Here is an 18,759-nt window from a genome sequence, read left to right as displayed (position 1 = left end):
TTTCATCAATTAGCCTTTTTCTTTTATTTTTATTTTTATTTTTGTTTTGTTTTTTAGCGAAGAGTATTAGTTTTAGTTAGTAATTGCTTTTACAGCTTCGGATGTAATTCAATCATTACTAACCCTCAAAAGCTTTCCACCGTTTTGCTTAAAAGGAGGTTAAACTACAAACGGACCCAATGTACAACCTAAATCTGAGGCATTGCTTCTGGATTCAATTCCTCACAGTGGGATCCAAATGCAGATTCACATCATATTTGGATTTTACTAAATCCAATTTATTATTGATTTGAATCAGTGATTTAAGTCGGATCAAATTTGGCTCCGTCAAAATCTGATCCGATTTCATTTTTCACATGCAAAGAGCTCAGTTTTAATTTTCGTATTGTTTTTTATCTGATCCAATACCACATCTTTCAGACACGAATTCAACCCTACCACATCAGATCTGATTCGGATATACAATATACATTTTGGAATCAAATTCGGATCTAGCAAGATCCAACCTATATCTGCTCCGTTTGCAGCCCTGGGTTAAACCAAGGGCACTCTTGACACTTTGGTAAAGTGTAAGCCTGGACTTGGGATTAAAAGACAGTGATAACCGATATGGAATATCAGGTAAAAGGTGGGACCTAGTCAGAAATTTTCCCTATCACTTAAGCACATGCTAACCAATATTAGTATTCAGTATCAGCATCTTCTTCATAAGACATTTCCTTGGAAATGACCATTACCGGCCGCTTCTACCATTTTCCAGTCATCTTATGGCTGGAAAGCATCAGATCAAGTGGAGCATGACACTTGCGAGAGAAAATTCTTCTCCCACAAATTTTCTGAACATTTTTTAACAGCTGACAGGCTCAGTTTAGATTCATCAATTGTCATCACACTTCAAAAAGAGTGTTTTTTCTCATAACAATCAGGAATTACATTTTCCATTCATCCACGTATTATATGCAGCAAAAAAACTTCCACTCAGGGAAGATGAAAAAGAGAACTCGAAAAACTTTCAAAATGTTCATCGAAAGTCCTGCACCTTTAACCCAAGAAAATGACAAATATATCTTGTCAAAACAGAAAAGAAAACAGTGGTTTAACATGTAGATCCCCTTTTCCTGCTCCTCCAGCTCCTAAGGGAGTTGTGCCCAGCATAAGCATCATTTCAGAAAAATGGGTTGTTGATCAGGACTTGTACCTCGAACAGGATTGCAACAAACAGGTGTCTTCCTGGATGGAAAGGATTACAAATTACAACACAGTTGTAAAGCTTAGGACAAGTAGGCAAAGAAACAACATGAAATGGAAACACCCAAGAACTTGATCATATCTGCATATAGAAAAACTTACATAATGTCTGCTAAAATATGGAAACCATGTGGGGGCAATTTCTCAAGCAGCAGGCTACAAGGCCAATATTTGAGATTTGTGATCAATGCCAGTGAAGATGAAAGTTCCAGTCATGGTTATGAATTGCTTGGTAATGAGCTGAAGAGTAGGAAACAAATATCAGTGTTGATAAGATAAAGACATTGAGAACCACTTCTCGAATCAAAAACAATTGAAACAGACCTTGATTGCTTCTTGTGATGCAACCCCTCCAATGAATGCAGCAACTGCATGGAGCTCAGCACCTCCAAATCGACACATTTCATTGATGAGGTCCTCGGACAAAGTGGATCCATTCGCGCCCAAGTCACTCAAGATACCAACTGCTACAGTCTTCAACCTTGACATTTCCTCATCCAATTCACTGCTAACATTAAGTAAACCACGAACTGTACTATGAAATCAAAGAGACTGAGCATGAACATAGTTGGACAGTCATGATGAATGTAAGTACATACTCCTCAAAAAGCCCAGGGAATCTATTATAACTACTGGTGAATCGATCAACAGCCCGAAGCAGAATGTAAAAGCTAACAGCAGCACTGCAATAAAATAGCCAAAGTTCAGATTTAAAGAAGCTATACGGGAATATACCATTCCACTTGTAAAAGCAGTGCATAAATTAACAGCAGGCTCATGAACCATGGACATCCAAAGACAGCTTTGAGACTGTTGCTAAAGTTTGAGAAAAGTAAAGTCTCGATCTTTTATCAATTCTTAATTTTCCCATGCTTCATGAAATTGCCTGACTTTTCTGGAGTCAAATTTCAAAGCACTGTAGTTGCAGATTTTTTACAATGAACTAATGAAGCTTGGTTTGTGATCAAGTTATAGAATGTGCTCAGATTAATGTAACAACAGCAGCAGACTGTATCACAACTTTCCCCAAAACAAAGAAAACCAAAATTAGAAGAACAATATCGAGAATTTCCCACTAGGTCCATACTGAAGCAAACACTTCCTACCTGAAAGTTCATCTTTAATTTTGAAACCTGAGTGCACATAGGATGCCGGCATTACCAGTATTCAAGTGCCACATCTCCACAGGTGTGTCAATACAAATTCGAAAAGAGATTCAGTTGGTCACTGAAAAATTCTTAAAACTTCCGCATCAAATTGTTTTATGTCATGCTTCTCTGTTGATAATTATGGATTCAATTCTTCAAAATGCTAGCTCACTGCAAGCACCATGCTTGACAGATTAAGATCAGTAACAGGTTAACCGAGTCCTGAATACCTGCTTACAATTTACTAAAAGCTATTCTAAATACTAAGTATAGCATAATAACTTAGACGAACTCCACTTATGAAATATTACAAGCCAATTATCACCTGTGGTGGCAACTAACCAGATAAGTGTAATTTCCAAAACTTAAACAAGCCATGCAGTTATGGGGAAAAAACAAGCCATGCAAATACATCCAGTGTTCCTGCCACGGAGTCTTCTTTCTAAGCAATAATGTGCTAATATCAGATACAAGCAACTATTCTAAGTATCAAGCAGATAGGTGTGACTGGCTATCTCATATTAGGATCTTAAAAGTAATCAATGTGCTTTATTTACTGGTCAGCATTTAGGATCCAATTCTTCAAGGTCCTATGGGACAGTTCAAAACAACAGATTGATAAAGTCTAGAACTCCATATGAATTTATTGAACTATTCCGAAACCAATTCTAACCATGTTAAAAAATTTAACAGTACTCTAAGTAAATTAATCATAGGTATCAAGTAGAAGAAACAAATTTACACTAAGAAACACATAACTGCTTAAGTATTAACAGTAAGTCCATTTATTACAGGCATATAGCTATCAAGTATGAGTGAAAAATTTCCACCAGGAAACACATAACCTTCAGTGGTTTCAACCATAGTCACAGATATCGGCAAGCAAACGATAATATAGGTAAAATATCGCAATATTTTGAAAATATCGCTAATTTGATAATATTGCGATATTATCATGAGAATATCAATTAGTTTTATTGTTTTTATTTATTTTTTACATTTTAAATATGCTTTTCTTCTTTCTTTTACATGTTTTACTTATTTTATTATTATTTATGTATTTTTTTTGTCTAAACATGATATTTTCTTACTTATTTTTGTTATTTTTTATATTTTTTAAGCCCTGAGATTTATTATCAAACCTATAATATCGCGAGAAATAGCCTCACCGAGATATAGCCAATACCGATATTTGTGATTATGGTTTAAACCAACCAGATAGCGGCAATTTACTATTATGTAATCAAGGGAAAATTCATCACATGTAGACACTTGTTTTCTAAGTGATGTGTCATCACCAACTACAAGCAACCTCTAGGTATCAAGTGAAGGGTCAGTTTCAGTTTGATTTAGGCTACTAATGACCAAATTATATGCATAATATTACAACTACCATGTATGTATTTATGCAAGTTCCTGCATTCATCATGCAGTCTCCGCCCTTAAAAAAACTGGCTTGATAGAACACAATAGGACGCTGTTATATGGACAGGCATCCATGCCTAAGGCTAAGCAGACAACATTTCTTGCAAAAGGTAAAGTGCCACAAAAGACAGTAAATATCAAAAATAGTCTTGCAATTTTTCAGGCCCTTTTGCCAATATTGTGACAACCCTTCTACCTACAAACAGAAGGTAAGATTCATAAGGTACCTTACATTCTACTTGAGGCAGGTTAAAGGACCTAAATTTTATACAACCATCAGATGCTCAGACCATCAACAATATCCAGGAAAGAAAAGATACTGGTGATAAAAAATCTAATGGACAGGATCAAATATCTGAAGTCATGAACTATTTGTTAGAAAAGTAATGCAAAACACACTAAAGAGAGGGGAATAGATTAGGTTAAGTGACAAGTAATTTAAGTTCTAATAAATAGCTAGAACAATAACATGCATGTGCCTACACACTTTTAGGGAAATATGAGTGACGAAATGCAGAACACTTTTTTGTTCTAAGTTCTCACTAAGGGCACACTACTTCAAAACCACTTTCTTATCAAGGAACCAGGGACTCGCGACCAAACAAAGAACCCCTCATGTGTACAGCCCACTAGGCACAGGGCTTAAGCACACAAGATCGGATCGTTAGGGCTGCGAGCTGATTTCAGCCACATGCTTAGGTTGGGCAGACCCTCCCAAAAGCTCCGACTAATCCAACTGACAAATCCCAAGAATCTGATCTAGGTGTGGCTGCCAAGACAATCAGCCTCATGCCTAGTATGCAGTCGGAAAAAGTGTCTGGTACAGAGGTAAAAATCACAAGGTGACGCCTAAGGATTAAACCCATCAAGAATCGCAAGCAAGAGGTTAGATCGCACCTGGTAGGAATCGAGAAGGGTGTAAGCCCTTGTTGATGTGAAAAAGAAACTGATCTATCACCAAGAACGCAGATCCACCGTTCTTGATTATGTAAAGAATCTTGCTCTGATACCAAATGTCAGAACATGACCTCAGGGAGGGACGGTCTGTAGGTCCAGAAGTGGGAGAGTTTTGGGTGTGAATCCAAAGAAAGGGTGACATCATGGAGGGAGGAATTCGTCCCCTCCTAGGCTGGCGTCCTGCACGGGGGAAGAGGTGTGGGCATGAGGAGGGAGAAGCATGTTTCCTCGAGTTTTGGAAATCGAGAGCAAGAACGAAGAGAGGAGAATAGTCTCAATAAAACTTCATTTATAATTAATCAAGAAATAAAACACATATTTAAAGAGTCTAACCAAGAATCCTAAAGCAAATAAGAGTCCAAGAAAGAAAGTCTTAAGAAACCAAGAAAGCAAGAACCCCAAATAGGAAAGGATGTTCCCTAGTCCTTCACAGGGTAGGACTCTTGGGCGAATCCATATCCAGATTGTGTAAACCAGGTCCTCCCTAGATGGATCAACGTGATTTGTAACAACGCCCAAGATTTTATAAATCGGCGAAGATCAGTATGTTAAAATATATGTATATATATATATTCATATATTTATTTTTCAGTCTTGTAATAGTTAAATGCCCTATAGGGGCATTTTTGTCTTTTTATATGTAATAAATATTGTTTATTAAAAACAATATTTTTTTTCTTTTTATTATTTTTTTTTCTAAAAGTAATTAGGGAGACCATTGGGGGCTCTATGGTCATTTAAGACCATAGAGTTGTTGGGAGCTCCCAAGAGTCTCCCTCTCTTGTCTTGTTTTGTGGATAAATAGGGGTCTTCTTCCCCTATTCTTTCTATGCTTTTCCCAAGCATATATTCGATAAACAATTTATTTTTTACTTGCTTGTGTTGGCTTTTATTGGCGCTTTGTATCGTCCCATTCGTGCCTTTGTATTGTCCACTCTTGGACTTGTATGTGCTTTTGCACTTTGTTCTTATAATTTTGCAGACTTCATTACATGGTATCAGAGTCATAGTGCTTTTGGTCCTTTGGGAAGGTGGCCATTAAAATATCGTGATTGTGAGATAGCATTCAAAGTGTTCCTGGGTTCGTGGTGCCTGTGGAACTCAAGGTGGGAGGGCTCTTTTGTGTTCTTTCATATTTTTTCTTCCTTCTTCTATTAAGTCAAAATGGAGAATGAACAAAAAATAGATCTCTTCTTCAAATTTAATGGTTTCAACTACATGATGTGGGTGTCCGCTATGAAAAATAACTTCAAGGGCAAAAAAAATTTGGGGATACGTGATGGGCTCTATTCCGAAGCTTCAACTCAAACTCACTAAGTTGGTAGAAAATAAATAAAAGAAAACCTTTTGAAGGAGATGCTCGAATTTAAGCCATTAAAGATCATCAATCTAAGGTAAAAGATTGGGAAAGTAAACATGCAAAAAAATCTTGCACGGTTTATAAAAATGTTAAACTGAAAATATGTGTGAACATTGCTAAATTTCGTAAAGCTAATGAGGGATGGTTCTTTACGAAGGGTATGTGTACCCAAAAAGACCTTGCAAGGCAATTTTTATACAAGAAAAAATATGTACCATCAAACAAGTGGACATGAATGTCATGACTACTTTAGTACTCTTGGTCCTCGATGGGACGAGTTATCTCTTCTTGAACTCAAATGGGTTGCTAGTGAAGATGTTAAGTTAAGAAGGGAACAAATGAAAAAAAACACTTTTTCAATTTTTACATGGGCTTAAGCCCAAATTTGAACAAGATTTTCTCTCCTCCATCGATCTAAACATCTTCCTTTGAAAGACACGGTTGCCAAAATATGTCAAAAAGAAACACGTCTTGGTATGATTAAGGAAGGAGATAAAGTGTTAGTGGTTTCTAAACCTGACAATCTTGTGAAATCTTACAAGCCTCCACACTTTGGGAGGCAAAATAGCTATAGTGATGGTTATAAAAAGGTTATTTGTCATCATTGCCATGAACTAGGACATATAAGACCCACTTGTCCCAAGTTAAATGACTCCCCCAAGAACAAGGTGGCTTTCGTTGAAGAATCCACACCAAAAAAGGACGAACCAATTAAAAGAAAAGACTTTTTTTCACTTGCTCAACTATTGGAAGCACTTCAACAATTACTAAAATTTTCATCTACATCGGGTGTCGCAATAGTCTCATCTTCTCCTCCAGGTATGTCTTCTTAAATCCTTGATTCAATAACCTTCTTTCATATGACACCTCATAAGAATGGTCTATCTGATTTATGCATTAACTCAAAAACTACCTATATTTTCACTGTCGATGGAACATCTTCGCAAATTAAAATTATTGAAACCATAGATTCCTTTTAAAAATTTTGTGTACCAAAAGTTAGGGTTGTTCTACAACTAAATTTATATCTCTTTTTTATTTCTCAAATTTTCGATCATGGATGTAAAATCGAATTCTCATTAAAGGGTTGCTCCGTACAAGATCTCTAGTCCGAGAAGCAGATTGGGCAAGGTCATAGGAGGGAAAATCTAAAATTCATTAACTATCTAAATCTTCCTTCAAATTCTTTTTGTAATTATATCCAAGATAAAGATATTGAAACTTGATACAAAAAACTTGTACATCTAAGCTACTAAAAGATATATCTTTTTCCTTTTGTGAAAAAATTTGTAATAAAAAAGATTTAATTTACAAATATTGTATCTTTGAAAATATGAAATCCATCTAATTTTCGAATAGAACTTTTGTCTCTAAAAGACCATTTGAATTAGTGCATTCAGGTGTTTGGGGACTTTCTCCAATCATATAAAAAAAGAAGAATATCCATATTATGTTACATTTATTGATAATTTCACTAGATATGTGTGGATCTACTTCCTTAACTTCAAATCCGATGTGTTCTCTTTCTTTGAAAAATTTTATATGATTGTTAAAAATCAATTTCAAAGCAACATTTCTATTCTTAGATCTGACACGGGTGATGAACACTTATCAAATAAGTTTCAAAATTATTTAAAACAAAATGAGATTTGTCACTAAAAGTCATGTCCTAGAACTCCTTAACAAAATGGACTAGCTCAAAGAAAATATAAGCATATTATAGAAACACTAGGACACTACTTATCTCTAAAGATATTCCAAAAAGGTTTTGGGTCGAAATCACTGTAACATAAACTTATTTGATAAATAGAATGCCCTCATCATCCTTAAAAAATGTAGCTCCATATGAAAATTTATTTGAAAAAATAATTGATTTTAAGTGGTTGCGAATTTTTTGTTGTAAGTGTTTTGTACTCTTATATAAAAGTGATAAATTGCCTTCAAAAGTCATTGAATGTATTCATGGGTTTTGAAAGGATATAGATGTTTTGACTTTAAAAGTAACAAACTATATGTTTCTAAAGTTGTAACCTTTTTGAAAAATGAAAATGGGTTCGAGAAAACTAAGGAGAACAAGAAAGTAGATTATACTTTTCGATTTGATCTCTTACCAAAGAGAAGAGTTGACTTCTTGTAATGATTCTTTGAATGACAAATATGATAATACTTTGAATTATAATGAAGATGGTGATAATAATGAGCATTCAAACGCTGAAAATGCAGAATCACCAATAAGAAATGATGATATTGTTGATAAACCCATACAAATATATACCTAGCGAGAGCAAAGGAATCCTCTAAGTGCTTTAGAAAAATATTCACAAAATTCTTATATAGGAGAAACCTCACTTAGAAGATTCAATCATGTATCCAACCCACCAAGTAGGTTGGTATCCTATGACACATTGACACCAAATTATAGAGCATGTTTAATAGTTTTACATTGCTTTCATGAACCATTACATTATAATGAAGCCAAAAATCTTTTATAATGGGTTAAAGCAATGAATGGATAACTAAATGTCCTTGAAAAGGCTAAAACATAAGAAACAACTTCATTACCCATAGGAAAAAAGTTTATACAATGTATATGGGTTTTTAAGGTTAAAACCAAGAGTGATGGGACTCTACAAAGATATAAAGTTAGGTTAGTGGCCAAAGGATACTCTCAAGAATATGCAATTGACTATGAAAAAACTTTTGCCCCAGTAGCTAAAATGATTAGTGTTAGAACACTCATAGCCGTTGCATCTATTCCAAAATAACCCATATACCAACTAGATGTTAAAAATATTTTTCTAAATGGTGAATTAAATGAGAAGGTTTATATGGATCCTCCACCGGGGTTTTGTATTGAAATAGGTAAAATCCTTAAACTTATGAAAGCTTTGTACGGTCTTAAACAAGACCCTAGAGCTTGGAATGATAAATTTAGTAATGCAATGACTCATTTAGGTTTTCATTCCTGCTATATTGACACTACTCTTTTTGTCAAAAGTACAGGTTCTAAAGTTGTTATTCTTCTGCTTTACGTAGTTGATATGATAATCACCAGAAGTGACAAGCACGGAGTTAGTGATATTAAAAATATTTAAAAAAAAATGATATGTCTAATTTAGGTTTTTTAAGATATTTCTTAGGCATTGAAGTTGCGTACTCTCCCAGAAGGTACATTCTTTCTCAAATGAAACTTGTTAATATTTGCACTAAATCTGGCATTTCAACCCCTGAAGTGATTAATTTTAAATTAAAGCTGGAAGATGGGACTCTACTCGAAAATTCTACACCTTACCGCCAACTTGTTGGGTCTCTCACTTGTCTATCACTCAGCCAGATATAGTTCAAGCGTTCACTCTGTCAACCAGTTTCAGCATGATCCGACCACTGTGCACATGAGTGTTGTATTAAAATTTGTTAAATATATCAAGAATACTATAACAAATGGAGTTTTCTTATCTTCTTCTTCATTAGGTTTACATGCTTATACTGATACTGATTGGGGAAGAAATCTCAATGATAGAATCTCAACTACGAGTTTTTTTACATTTTTAGGTGACTTTGATTTCATGGAGATGCAAGAAGCAGTAAAAAATATCCCCGTCTTCAACAGAAGCTGAATATAGTGTGAGAACTACAACAACTATGGAGCTTGTATGGCTAAGAAGCTATATCACCGGGGTACGAGTACGGGTATGGGTACGAAGGAGGGTACAACACGGCAATTCCAAAATAATATGGGTATGGGGACATGATTATACATATATATATATAGAGAGAGAGAGGGAGTTTGGACTCGTAGGCTGGACCCAGGGTCCAGAGAGTTTGGGTCTAGATGACTAGGTTTGGACTTATCCAAAACTAGTTAGCATGCTATGTGTTATAAAAGGGGAAGGGGCCCCTTCCCCTTTTTTGTGTTTTCTCTCCCCCTCTCTTGCCCTTTCCTCTGTGTGTGTGAGAGAGAGAGAGAGAGTTGCAGCAAGAAAAAGAAGCAGAGGAGGAGGTGCACTCCCCCCTCTTTCTCTCTTTGTCCCTTCTGCAGCAAGAAGAAGAAGATGAGGAGGAGGAGGAAAACGAGAGAGAAAGACAGAAGGAGCAAGAAAGGGAGGGAGATAGAGGGGTTAGGGTCTTGGGTCGAGAGGAGTTTAAGAGTCGGGTGGGGCGGGACCAAAATGGCCCCTCCCTTTGACCCATGCTGTAACCATGTCGTTTTGTGTCTATGGTAGACCTGAAACGAGGTATAGTGAGGGACCCGACCCGCACTGTACCTGCACTACGTCTTGAACTCGCTCCCATGTCGACCAGTGTTGACATGGGTATGGCTAGTGTGTAGTCATAGTGTGATTACATAGCTAAGAAGTCTCCTCAGAGATATGGAAAAAATAATCTCAAAACCTTCGAAGATGTTCTACAATAATAAGAGTGCAATTTATATTGCAAGCAACCACACCTTCCATGAGCGAACCAAACATATTGGGATGGATTGTCGTTATATTCGTGATGAATATCTAAGAACAACCATTGAATTGACATATGTTACATAAGAGTACCAGTTGGCTGATTTTTTCACCAAAGCTCTTCCTGCTCTTAGGTTTATCTTTCTTCCTTAATAAACTTTTGGTTAATCGCAATAAGTTTGAGGGGGGTGTTAAAATATATGTATGTTGTTAAAATGTATCTCCTCCTAAAATCGTTGATGTAAATATAAATATATATACTTATATACTTAGAGATACATATACATATAATATTTATATGTATAAGTATCTCTCTATATATAAGTATATATATTTATATATTATTTTCTTTTTTGTTCACCCGATAAGGGTATTATTGTAAATTTCCTTTTTGCGCATATTCCAATAGGAATATCTTGTATCTTTTCTTTTTATTTTTTATCCTTTTTTATTTTTTATTTTTATTTTTTTTTCACCTTTTCACAAAAGGTGCATTGGGGATCCCCCAATAGAGTCGTTGGGGGGTCCCCAACGGTCACAAAAGTGACCGTTGGGGGGTCCCCAACGACTCCTTTGGGAGCCCCTTTGCACCCTCTTCTTCTTGTATAAATAGGGGTGATCCCCGCTTGTTTTTCAAAAGCTTGAGAGTCTCAAGCATTCGGTTCCTTCTATAAAATACATGCCATTGTGTATGTTTATTATTTTTACGCTTTTGCGTATTTGTTCAAGTGTTGTGAGAGTGCCTTCGTGCACATCTTTTTTATATTTTGTGTGCTCGTATGCGTATTGTCTTTTCATAGACAATTTTACATATGTGTGTATATATATATATATATATATATATTCATATATTTATTTTTTAGGGGCATTTTTATCTTTTCACATGTAATAATTGTGTTTATTGCTTTTTATTATCTTTCATTTTTTATTTTTTCTAAATGTAATTAGGGAGACCATTTGGGGCTCTATGGTCATCGAAGACCATAGAGTCGTTGGGACTCCCAACGGTCATAAATGTGACTGTTGGGAGCTCCCAACGACTCTTTTGGGAGCTCCTGAGGGTCTCTCTCTTGTCATGTTGTGTATAAATAAGGGTTTTCTCCCCTTATTCTTTCTACGCAACAATCTATTTTTTACTTGCTTATGTTGCCCTTTGTTGGCTCTTTGTATTGTCCCATAATGGACTTATGCTTATTCACTTTTGTGCTTATATTGTGCCTTTGTATTGTTCACTCTTGGACTTGTATGTGCTTTTGCACTTTGTTCTTATAATTCCGCACAATTCATTACACATCAGCACATGAAGGACCCTATCATAGAGTCTCATGCCATTACTCTAATTATGAACAACTTCATCCAGCCATTAAAGGGACTCCTAGTCACTCAAAAATATGACACCTTTGTGGAGCTCGTAGACGCAGCCAATTAAATGGAGTCAAACTATAAAAGAGGAATGTATGATGGTTTGTTGGTTAAAACTGGAAATGACAAGGAGACGGGGGCCAAAAAGTCAGATTCAAAGAACCGGGTCAGCATCGTGGACACTAGTAAAGGCAAGGGGCAGTCCGGATCACACAGTATTCCTTCTATAATCGTTTGAAAAACTCTGATTCTTCATTATTCAGCTACAGAGAAAAAGGATGTACCTATACTCTTCATCCATGAAGTACTTGTGGAGTTCTGGTAGAAAAGCAGAAGTAAACTCTTCCTCAATGGATCGGTACCTGCACACCTGGAAAAAAAATCACAAATTCAAATAAATTCAAAATGCCAAGTCTTGTTTCACTTATTTCATAATCTGTGTAATGTGAATAAGAAAAGTTCAATGAATAATGTGAGGAATTTCACTATAGAAACTAGCAGTTGCATACTCTGAAAACTTCTTGGATGAATATGAAATTAAGAGTTATAAGCATCATAATCAATATTTAAGGAAGAGATTCATAGGCTAGGATCCGACTCTTCTAGGCCTCATCTAAAACCTCATGCCAAATTTTGTTTTACCACAAAACAGAAACTTTATAAACATAAGAATGAGGTAGTGAATGACAAGGTCTAGTAACCATCAAACAAGAAGCACAACCAACAAGCAGTGTAACAAACACAAGACGCATATTCATTAATTCAGTCTGTTAAATCCATCCATTCCAAGTCACCATGTGACCTCCTGGTCATAGCAGCTAGCTCTATATATTGTGTAACAACTAACAAGGGCACGAGTGGACTCCAAAATAGACATCTATCAAATCACCTTAAGTTTCTTTTCATTCCACATCTACAATTAAATTTCCAGTCAGTCATGACCAAGTTTTATTCCATCTCTTCTCCAAGTTTCAATCCAAAACTAGGATGCTAGATCACATTTCATGAAAAAAAACATATCAAACTCAAGCACGACGAATCAAAGAAAGGAAACCCACCAAAGACAGGGATGTTCTTCTGTTAGTGGGCTTCCCATGGTGTACCAACCAGGTGAAATTTTCCACACAGACATGTTTTATTTCCCACTAAAGCACCTTACCACTAGATGCTCCATTATGGGTCATAGAACCAACCATCAAAAAATCTCATGATCTCACCTGACCTGGTTACTTTAAGATATCCTTTTCTTTCCTTTTGAGCAAAAAAAATCATATGAAACAAAGTTGTCAGTCAAGGAAGCAGGAGCGGGAAGCAATTCGGGAAACGGAAGCAGAAAGTGAGGCACTTCAAAAAATTTAGTAAGCGGGAAGCACGTAACAACTTAGAAGCGAACCAGAAATTGTCTCAGAAGCGAAAAGGAAAGTGAACCGAAAGTGGCCTAGAAAGTGAACTGGAAGCCACTTAGGATTCAAGTAGAAAGTGAATAGGAATTGAGTTTTCCTGATATTGGGCAAAAAAAATTTGTTAAAAGCTCCAAGCCCCCCAAAAAAAAGAAATTTAACTTCCTGATATTAGGAAGCGAGTGAAAAGTGAGCAAGAAGCCAACAAGAAGCGAGCAGGGAAGCGATGGAGGAAGCAAGTGGGACGCATGCTTTCCCATAATGAAAAGTGTGCTTCCCATTTAAAAGGGTTGTTTCCCTGCATGTTTCGAAAGTGACATGTTTGGCACTTCCCCGACTCCTATAGTGTTTTCGATAGCCCTGAAATAACAGATGCAGACGAGAGAAACAGAAAAAGGAAAAGGAGACAAGCAATCACCCACATCAAATCAATCTTAAGAAGGTAGTGCAAATAAGTGCAATAGCATTTATCCATGAAGAGCAATGATCCATATAATCAAAAGCTTTACTACCCCATTCCACATGAATGGGGACAGAGAACAAGTTTCAAGATCTTGCAAATAGTGGGCACACTCTTCCGGCCACATAGTGCCTAGAATGTCACAACCTGTTAGAAAATGACCTTGAATGCAATAGGTTCAAGAATGAACCCATAAACACACACATAAAGTGCGAATACACATACCCACTAAGGGGTAACCAAATGCACATCAAGTGCAAACACATAAACCCGCAAAAGGGTGAAGCCAAAAGGCTAAAAAGAAATAATCTTTATTGAAGGGAGAGGTAAAACCCTACAAAGAAATAAGGGGGATGCACCCCTTTATATACAAGAGGAAAAAGAGAGAGAAAGGGAGCCATTAGGGCTCCCACTAGGTAGACGTTGGGGAGCCCCAACGGTCATATTAATGACCGTTGGGGACCCCAACGTCAACACAAGTGGGGCCCCCAATGATCCCAAGATAAAAAGGAAAAATACAAAAGAAAAAATAAAGAATAAGAAATGAAGAAAAAACCTAAAGATAAAATTACATGGTGAAAGGACCAAAATGTTAAAATGTAAATTGTAATATATATATATATATATATATATATTATTTAATATTATTATATTTTTTTATTATTTTCTTTTTCTATTTTTCTTTATTTTCTTTTTTAGCATCTAGTTCAATAGAAACTAGATATTTGATCCAGTCAAGTTCCTGTTGGAACTTGACTGTGCAAATAGTTGTTGGACTGTAGTCCAACAGCTATAATAAATGTGGTTGGACTATAGTCCAACAGCTATAATAATAAATGTTGTTGGACTGTAGTCCAACAGCTATATTAAGAGACGTTGGAATCCAACGTCTCTTTTGGAGAGCTCAAAATGAGCTCTCCTCTCTCTTCCACTTTTTTGTATATATGAAACTTTGGGAGAGAGTGATTGAGTCTAGGTTGAGGAAGGTTGTCATGATATCGGAGAATCAGTTTGGTTTTATGCCCGGAAGATCAACTATGGAAGCTATACATCTTCTTAGACAACTTATTGAAAGATATAGAGAGAGGAACAAAGATTTGCATATGGTTTTTATTGATTTAGAAAAGGCATACGATAGAGTACCTAGGGACGTTCTCTGGTGGACAATGATGAAGAAAGGTGTTTCTCTCAAGTACATTAGTATAATTAAAGATATGTATGAAGGAGTAGTAACCAATGTCCGCACTTGTGGAGGGGTGACAACCAATTTTCCGATAACGGTTGGGTTACATCAAGGATCTGCTTTAAGCCCTTTCCTATTTGCGATAGTGATGGATGAGCTTACGAGATCAATTCAAGAAAATGTACCGTGGTGTATGTTGTTTGCTGATGATATTGTTTTGATTGATGAGTCTAGAGCGGTTAATGCTAAGTTAGAATTATGGAGACAGACATTGGAAGCTAGAGGTTTTAAGTTGAGTAAGAGTAAGACGGAATATATGGAATGTCGGTTTAGTAAGCAACAAAGTAGTGATGGGAGTGTAGTGAAGCTTGGTGAGCAAGATATACCGGTGAATGATTATTTCAAATATTTGGGATCCATCATTCAAAAGTATAGAGAAATTGATGGAGATGTAAATCATAGGATAAAGGTTGGGTGGATGAAATGGAAAAGTGCAACTGGAGTGCTGTGCGATCGTAGAATGCCATTGCGGTTGAAGGGAAAGTTTTATAGGACGACTATTAGACCCGCTTTACTATATAGTACGGAATTTTGGGCTGCCAAGAGACATCATATTCAAAAAATGAGTGTAGCTGAGATGCGGATGCTTAGATGGATGTGTGGAAATACAATAAAAGATAAGATTCGGAACGAGGAGATACGTAAGAAGGTAGGTGTTGCACCCATTGAAAATAAGATGCGAGAGAATCGTTTACGGTGGTTTGGACATATTCGGCGAAGGCCTAATGATGCTCCAGTTAGAAGGTTGGAGAAATGGGAAAATATATTAGTTAAAAGAGGTCGGGGTAGGCCTAGGAAGACTTGGATGGAGATGATAGGAAAGGATATGAATGCTTTGAACCTCACCGAGGACATGGCATTGGACAGAAATGATTGGAGGAAAAGGATTCATGTGGAAGACCCAAAATGAATTTCTTCTTTGGTTCATATCGCTGACCCCAATTGTTTTGGGATGAAGGCGTAGTTGTTGTTGTTGTTGTATAGGGGTAAACCCCTTCAATGTAAACTACAATGCTTCTTAAGCATTTTGTTCATGAATAAAGTATTATTTATTTTTCAAGTGTTCTTCCTTTTATACCCTTTCAAGGGTCATGCTTGTAGTGTCTCTAATAGACACTTGTTGGTGAGTTATTTGTGCATTTGTTGAAGACCACCATTTCAATACATGGTATCAGAGCTACGAAATCCTTAGATCTTGAAGTGCTTCCGCCTCAATTTCTGTGCCACATTTACAAAAGGTGTTTCATCACCTTGTTCTTGGCTCAAGAAGATTTGTTTGAAGAAAGGCAAACTTGTGCTACAAAAAATTTTGGTTTTGTATCCTCTCTTATTCCTTTGTCTACTCTTTTTCTTTTCTTTTTATTTTTCTCTCTCTCCTCCTATTTATTCCTCTCTTACCCTTGTAAAAGATGGATGACAATGATAAGATCACCATCATTCCAATGAAGCTAAATGATACTAACTATGTAATGTGGGCTTCGATTATGAAGCACCACATTTGGGGAAAAGGTTTATGGGGTATAGTGGATGGTTCCGATTTGGAACCTAAACTATCTCTTACCAAGAAAGAGGGTGATAAAGAGGTTCCTCTAACGGAAGAAGAGAAGAGTAAGGCGTTAGCCACTTATGAAAAGAAATGGAAAGAATGGAGGATAGGGCATGCAAAAATTATGTCATTGCTCATCAATAGCATAGACATTAAAAAATGCTCTAATCTAGCTAAGTTTGAGCATGCCGATAAAGCTTGGGAATACCTCAAAAACATGTATTCCCTTAAAGATATTGCACATGTATGCAATTTACAAGATAAAGTTCGGACAATTAATCAAAAAGATAAAACTATTCGAGAATATTATAATGAGTTGTCCAAACTTTGGGAAGAGTTGGCTCTTCTTGAGCCCAATTGGCATTGTGTCGAAGACATCGAGCTTCGCCAAAAGCAACTCGATATGGAACATTTCTATCAATTTGTGAATGGTCTAAGGCCGGAGTTTGAATCCACCAAATCGGCCCTTTTACATCGTGGAAAAATTCCTTCTATTGTTGATACTATAGAAGAGCTCACTATGGAGGAAAATAGACTTAGAAAAAGTACTCCAAAAGTTGATTATGACTCCGTTTTAGCTGTATCTAGACCGGAGAATCATACTCGTACTTACAAGCCGCCTCATTTTGGAAGGCAAAACGGCGACTTTGATAAAAGAAAGGTTATTTGTCATCATTGTCATGAACCGGGGCACTATAAGCCTCAATGTCCAAAGTTGAAAAGAAGAGAAGAAAAAAGAGTTGCATCTGCTGAATCTGAGTCAAAAGATCAAGATGCACCTGTGTCTATGGCTCAACTGATGAAAATCCTTCAACCTCTTCTCAAAGGGGTATCCTCCTCAACCGAAACCTCAACTGGAGCGGCAGTTGCATCTTTCTTCGGTCCAAGTAACTTTCCTTGGCTTTTAGATTCTGGTGCTTCTTTTCATATGACCCCAAATGCTAATAGTCTATCCGAATGTCTTAAAAATAACTCAAGTGTGTCAAAAGTTTTTACAGCCGATGGCACATCTCTTGAAGTAAAAGGAATAGGATGTTTTGAAAATCTTCAAAAATCCAATAGATTTTTTATCCCAGAAGTTAGATATATCCTTAAACTTAATTTGAATCTCTTATCTGTCTCGCAAATATCTGATTATGGATGTAATATCTCCTCTTCTCATGGTTTTTGGGTACAGGATCGTCAGTCAGGGAAGCTGATTGGGGAAGGCCATAGAGAAGGAGGACTTTATTACATGGACTTTTTGGAATTACCCAAGAATGCATTTTGTTATAATATTCAGAAATTAGAATTGGATTTATGGCACAAAAGGCTTGGCCATCCTCATATGTCTAAAATTCAATATTTTCCAAGTTTGGAAAAATTTTGTAATTCTGAAAATTTTTCTTGTAAAGACTGCATTCTTGGCAAAATGAAAAGGTTACCATTTCTCAGTAGAACTTTTGTTTCCTCACGACCACTTGAGTTAATACATTCGGATGTTTGGGGCCCCGCACCAGTTATTTCCAAAGGTGGTTATACATACTATGTCATTTTTGTTGATGACTTTTCTAGACATACTTGGATTTATTTTCTTAAACATAAATCTGATGTCTTTGCTAACTTCCAAATATTTCATAAAATGGTTAAAAATAAGTTTCAAAATGATATTTCTGTTTTTCGCACTGATTCAGGGGGAGAATTTATGTCCAACGAATTCAAAGACTATCTCAATTTACATGGTATTACACATCAAAGATCATGTCCACACACTCCACATCAGAATGGCCTAGCCGAACGCAAACATCGGCACATTATGGAAACTACTATGACATTGCTAATTGCAAATCAAGTTCCAAAAAGTTTTTGGGCTGAAGCGGTCCTAACTGCCACCTACCTCATTAATAGGATGCCATCTTCCTCATTAAAGAATACAACTCCAATAGAAAAGCTTGTTAATTTAACTCCAGATTATTCTAGATTAAGAGTCTTTGGATGCAAATGTTTTGTTTTCACCAACAGAAATGACAAACTCTCTCCTCGTGCAATCTCATGTGCCTTTTTAGGATATGCTGATAATCAAAAAGGCTACAGGTGTTTTGATTTTCAAAATGACAAATTATATGTGTCAAGAAATGTATCTTTTTTGGAAAAAGAAAGCTTCTTTGAATTTGAAA

At 36.3% G+C, this 18,759-nt stretch overlaps 1 protein-coding gene across 1 annotated transcript in view; it reads right to left on the bottom strand.

The window, feature by feature from the left end:
- Positions 1 to 823: 823 nt before the first annotated feature.
- LOC149830961 (NEDD8-activating enzyme E1 regulatory subunit AXR1-like) overlaps positions 824 to 18,759 on the bottom strand; it is a 36,839-nt gene continuing 18,903 nt past the window's right edge. Inside the window, exons 11-15 of the mRNA XM_090013572.1 lie at positions 12,239 to 12,324; positions 1,848 to 1,931; positions 1,573 to 1,753; positions 1,351 to 1,488; positions 824 to 1,230 (exon numbers count right to left, since the gene is read on the bottom strand). Coding sequence (XP_089869698.1) covers positions 1,405 to 1,488; positions 1,573 to 1,753; positions 1,848 to 1,931; positions 12,239 to 12,324 — 435 coding nt within the window. The 3' untranslated portion in view covers positions 824 to 1,230; positions 1,351 to 1,404. The remainder of the gene's footprint in view (positions 1,231 to 1,350; positions 1,489 to 1,572; positions 1,754 to 1,847; positions 1,932 to 12,238; positions 12,325 to 18,759) is intronic.

The sequence above is a fragment of the Nuphar pumila genome, chromosome 7 (genome assembly GCF_984573655.1).
Source record: "Nuphar pumila chromosome 7, dmNupPumi1.hap1.1, whole genome shotgun sequence".
Lineage (NCBI taxonomy): Eukaryota > Viridiplantae > Streptophyta > Magnoliopsida > Nymphaeales > Nymphaeaceae > Nuphar > Nuphar pumila.
Note: the sequence above shows the minus strand (reverse complement) of the source record. Positions and strands in the feature narration are given on the sequence as shown.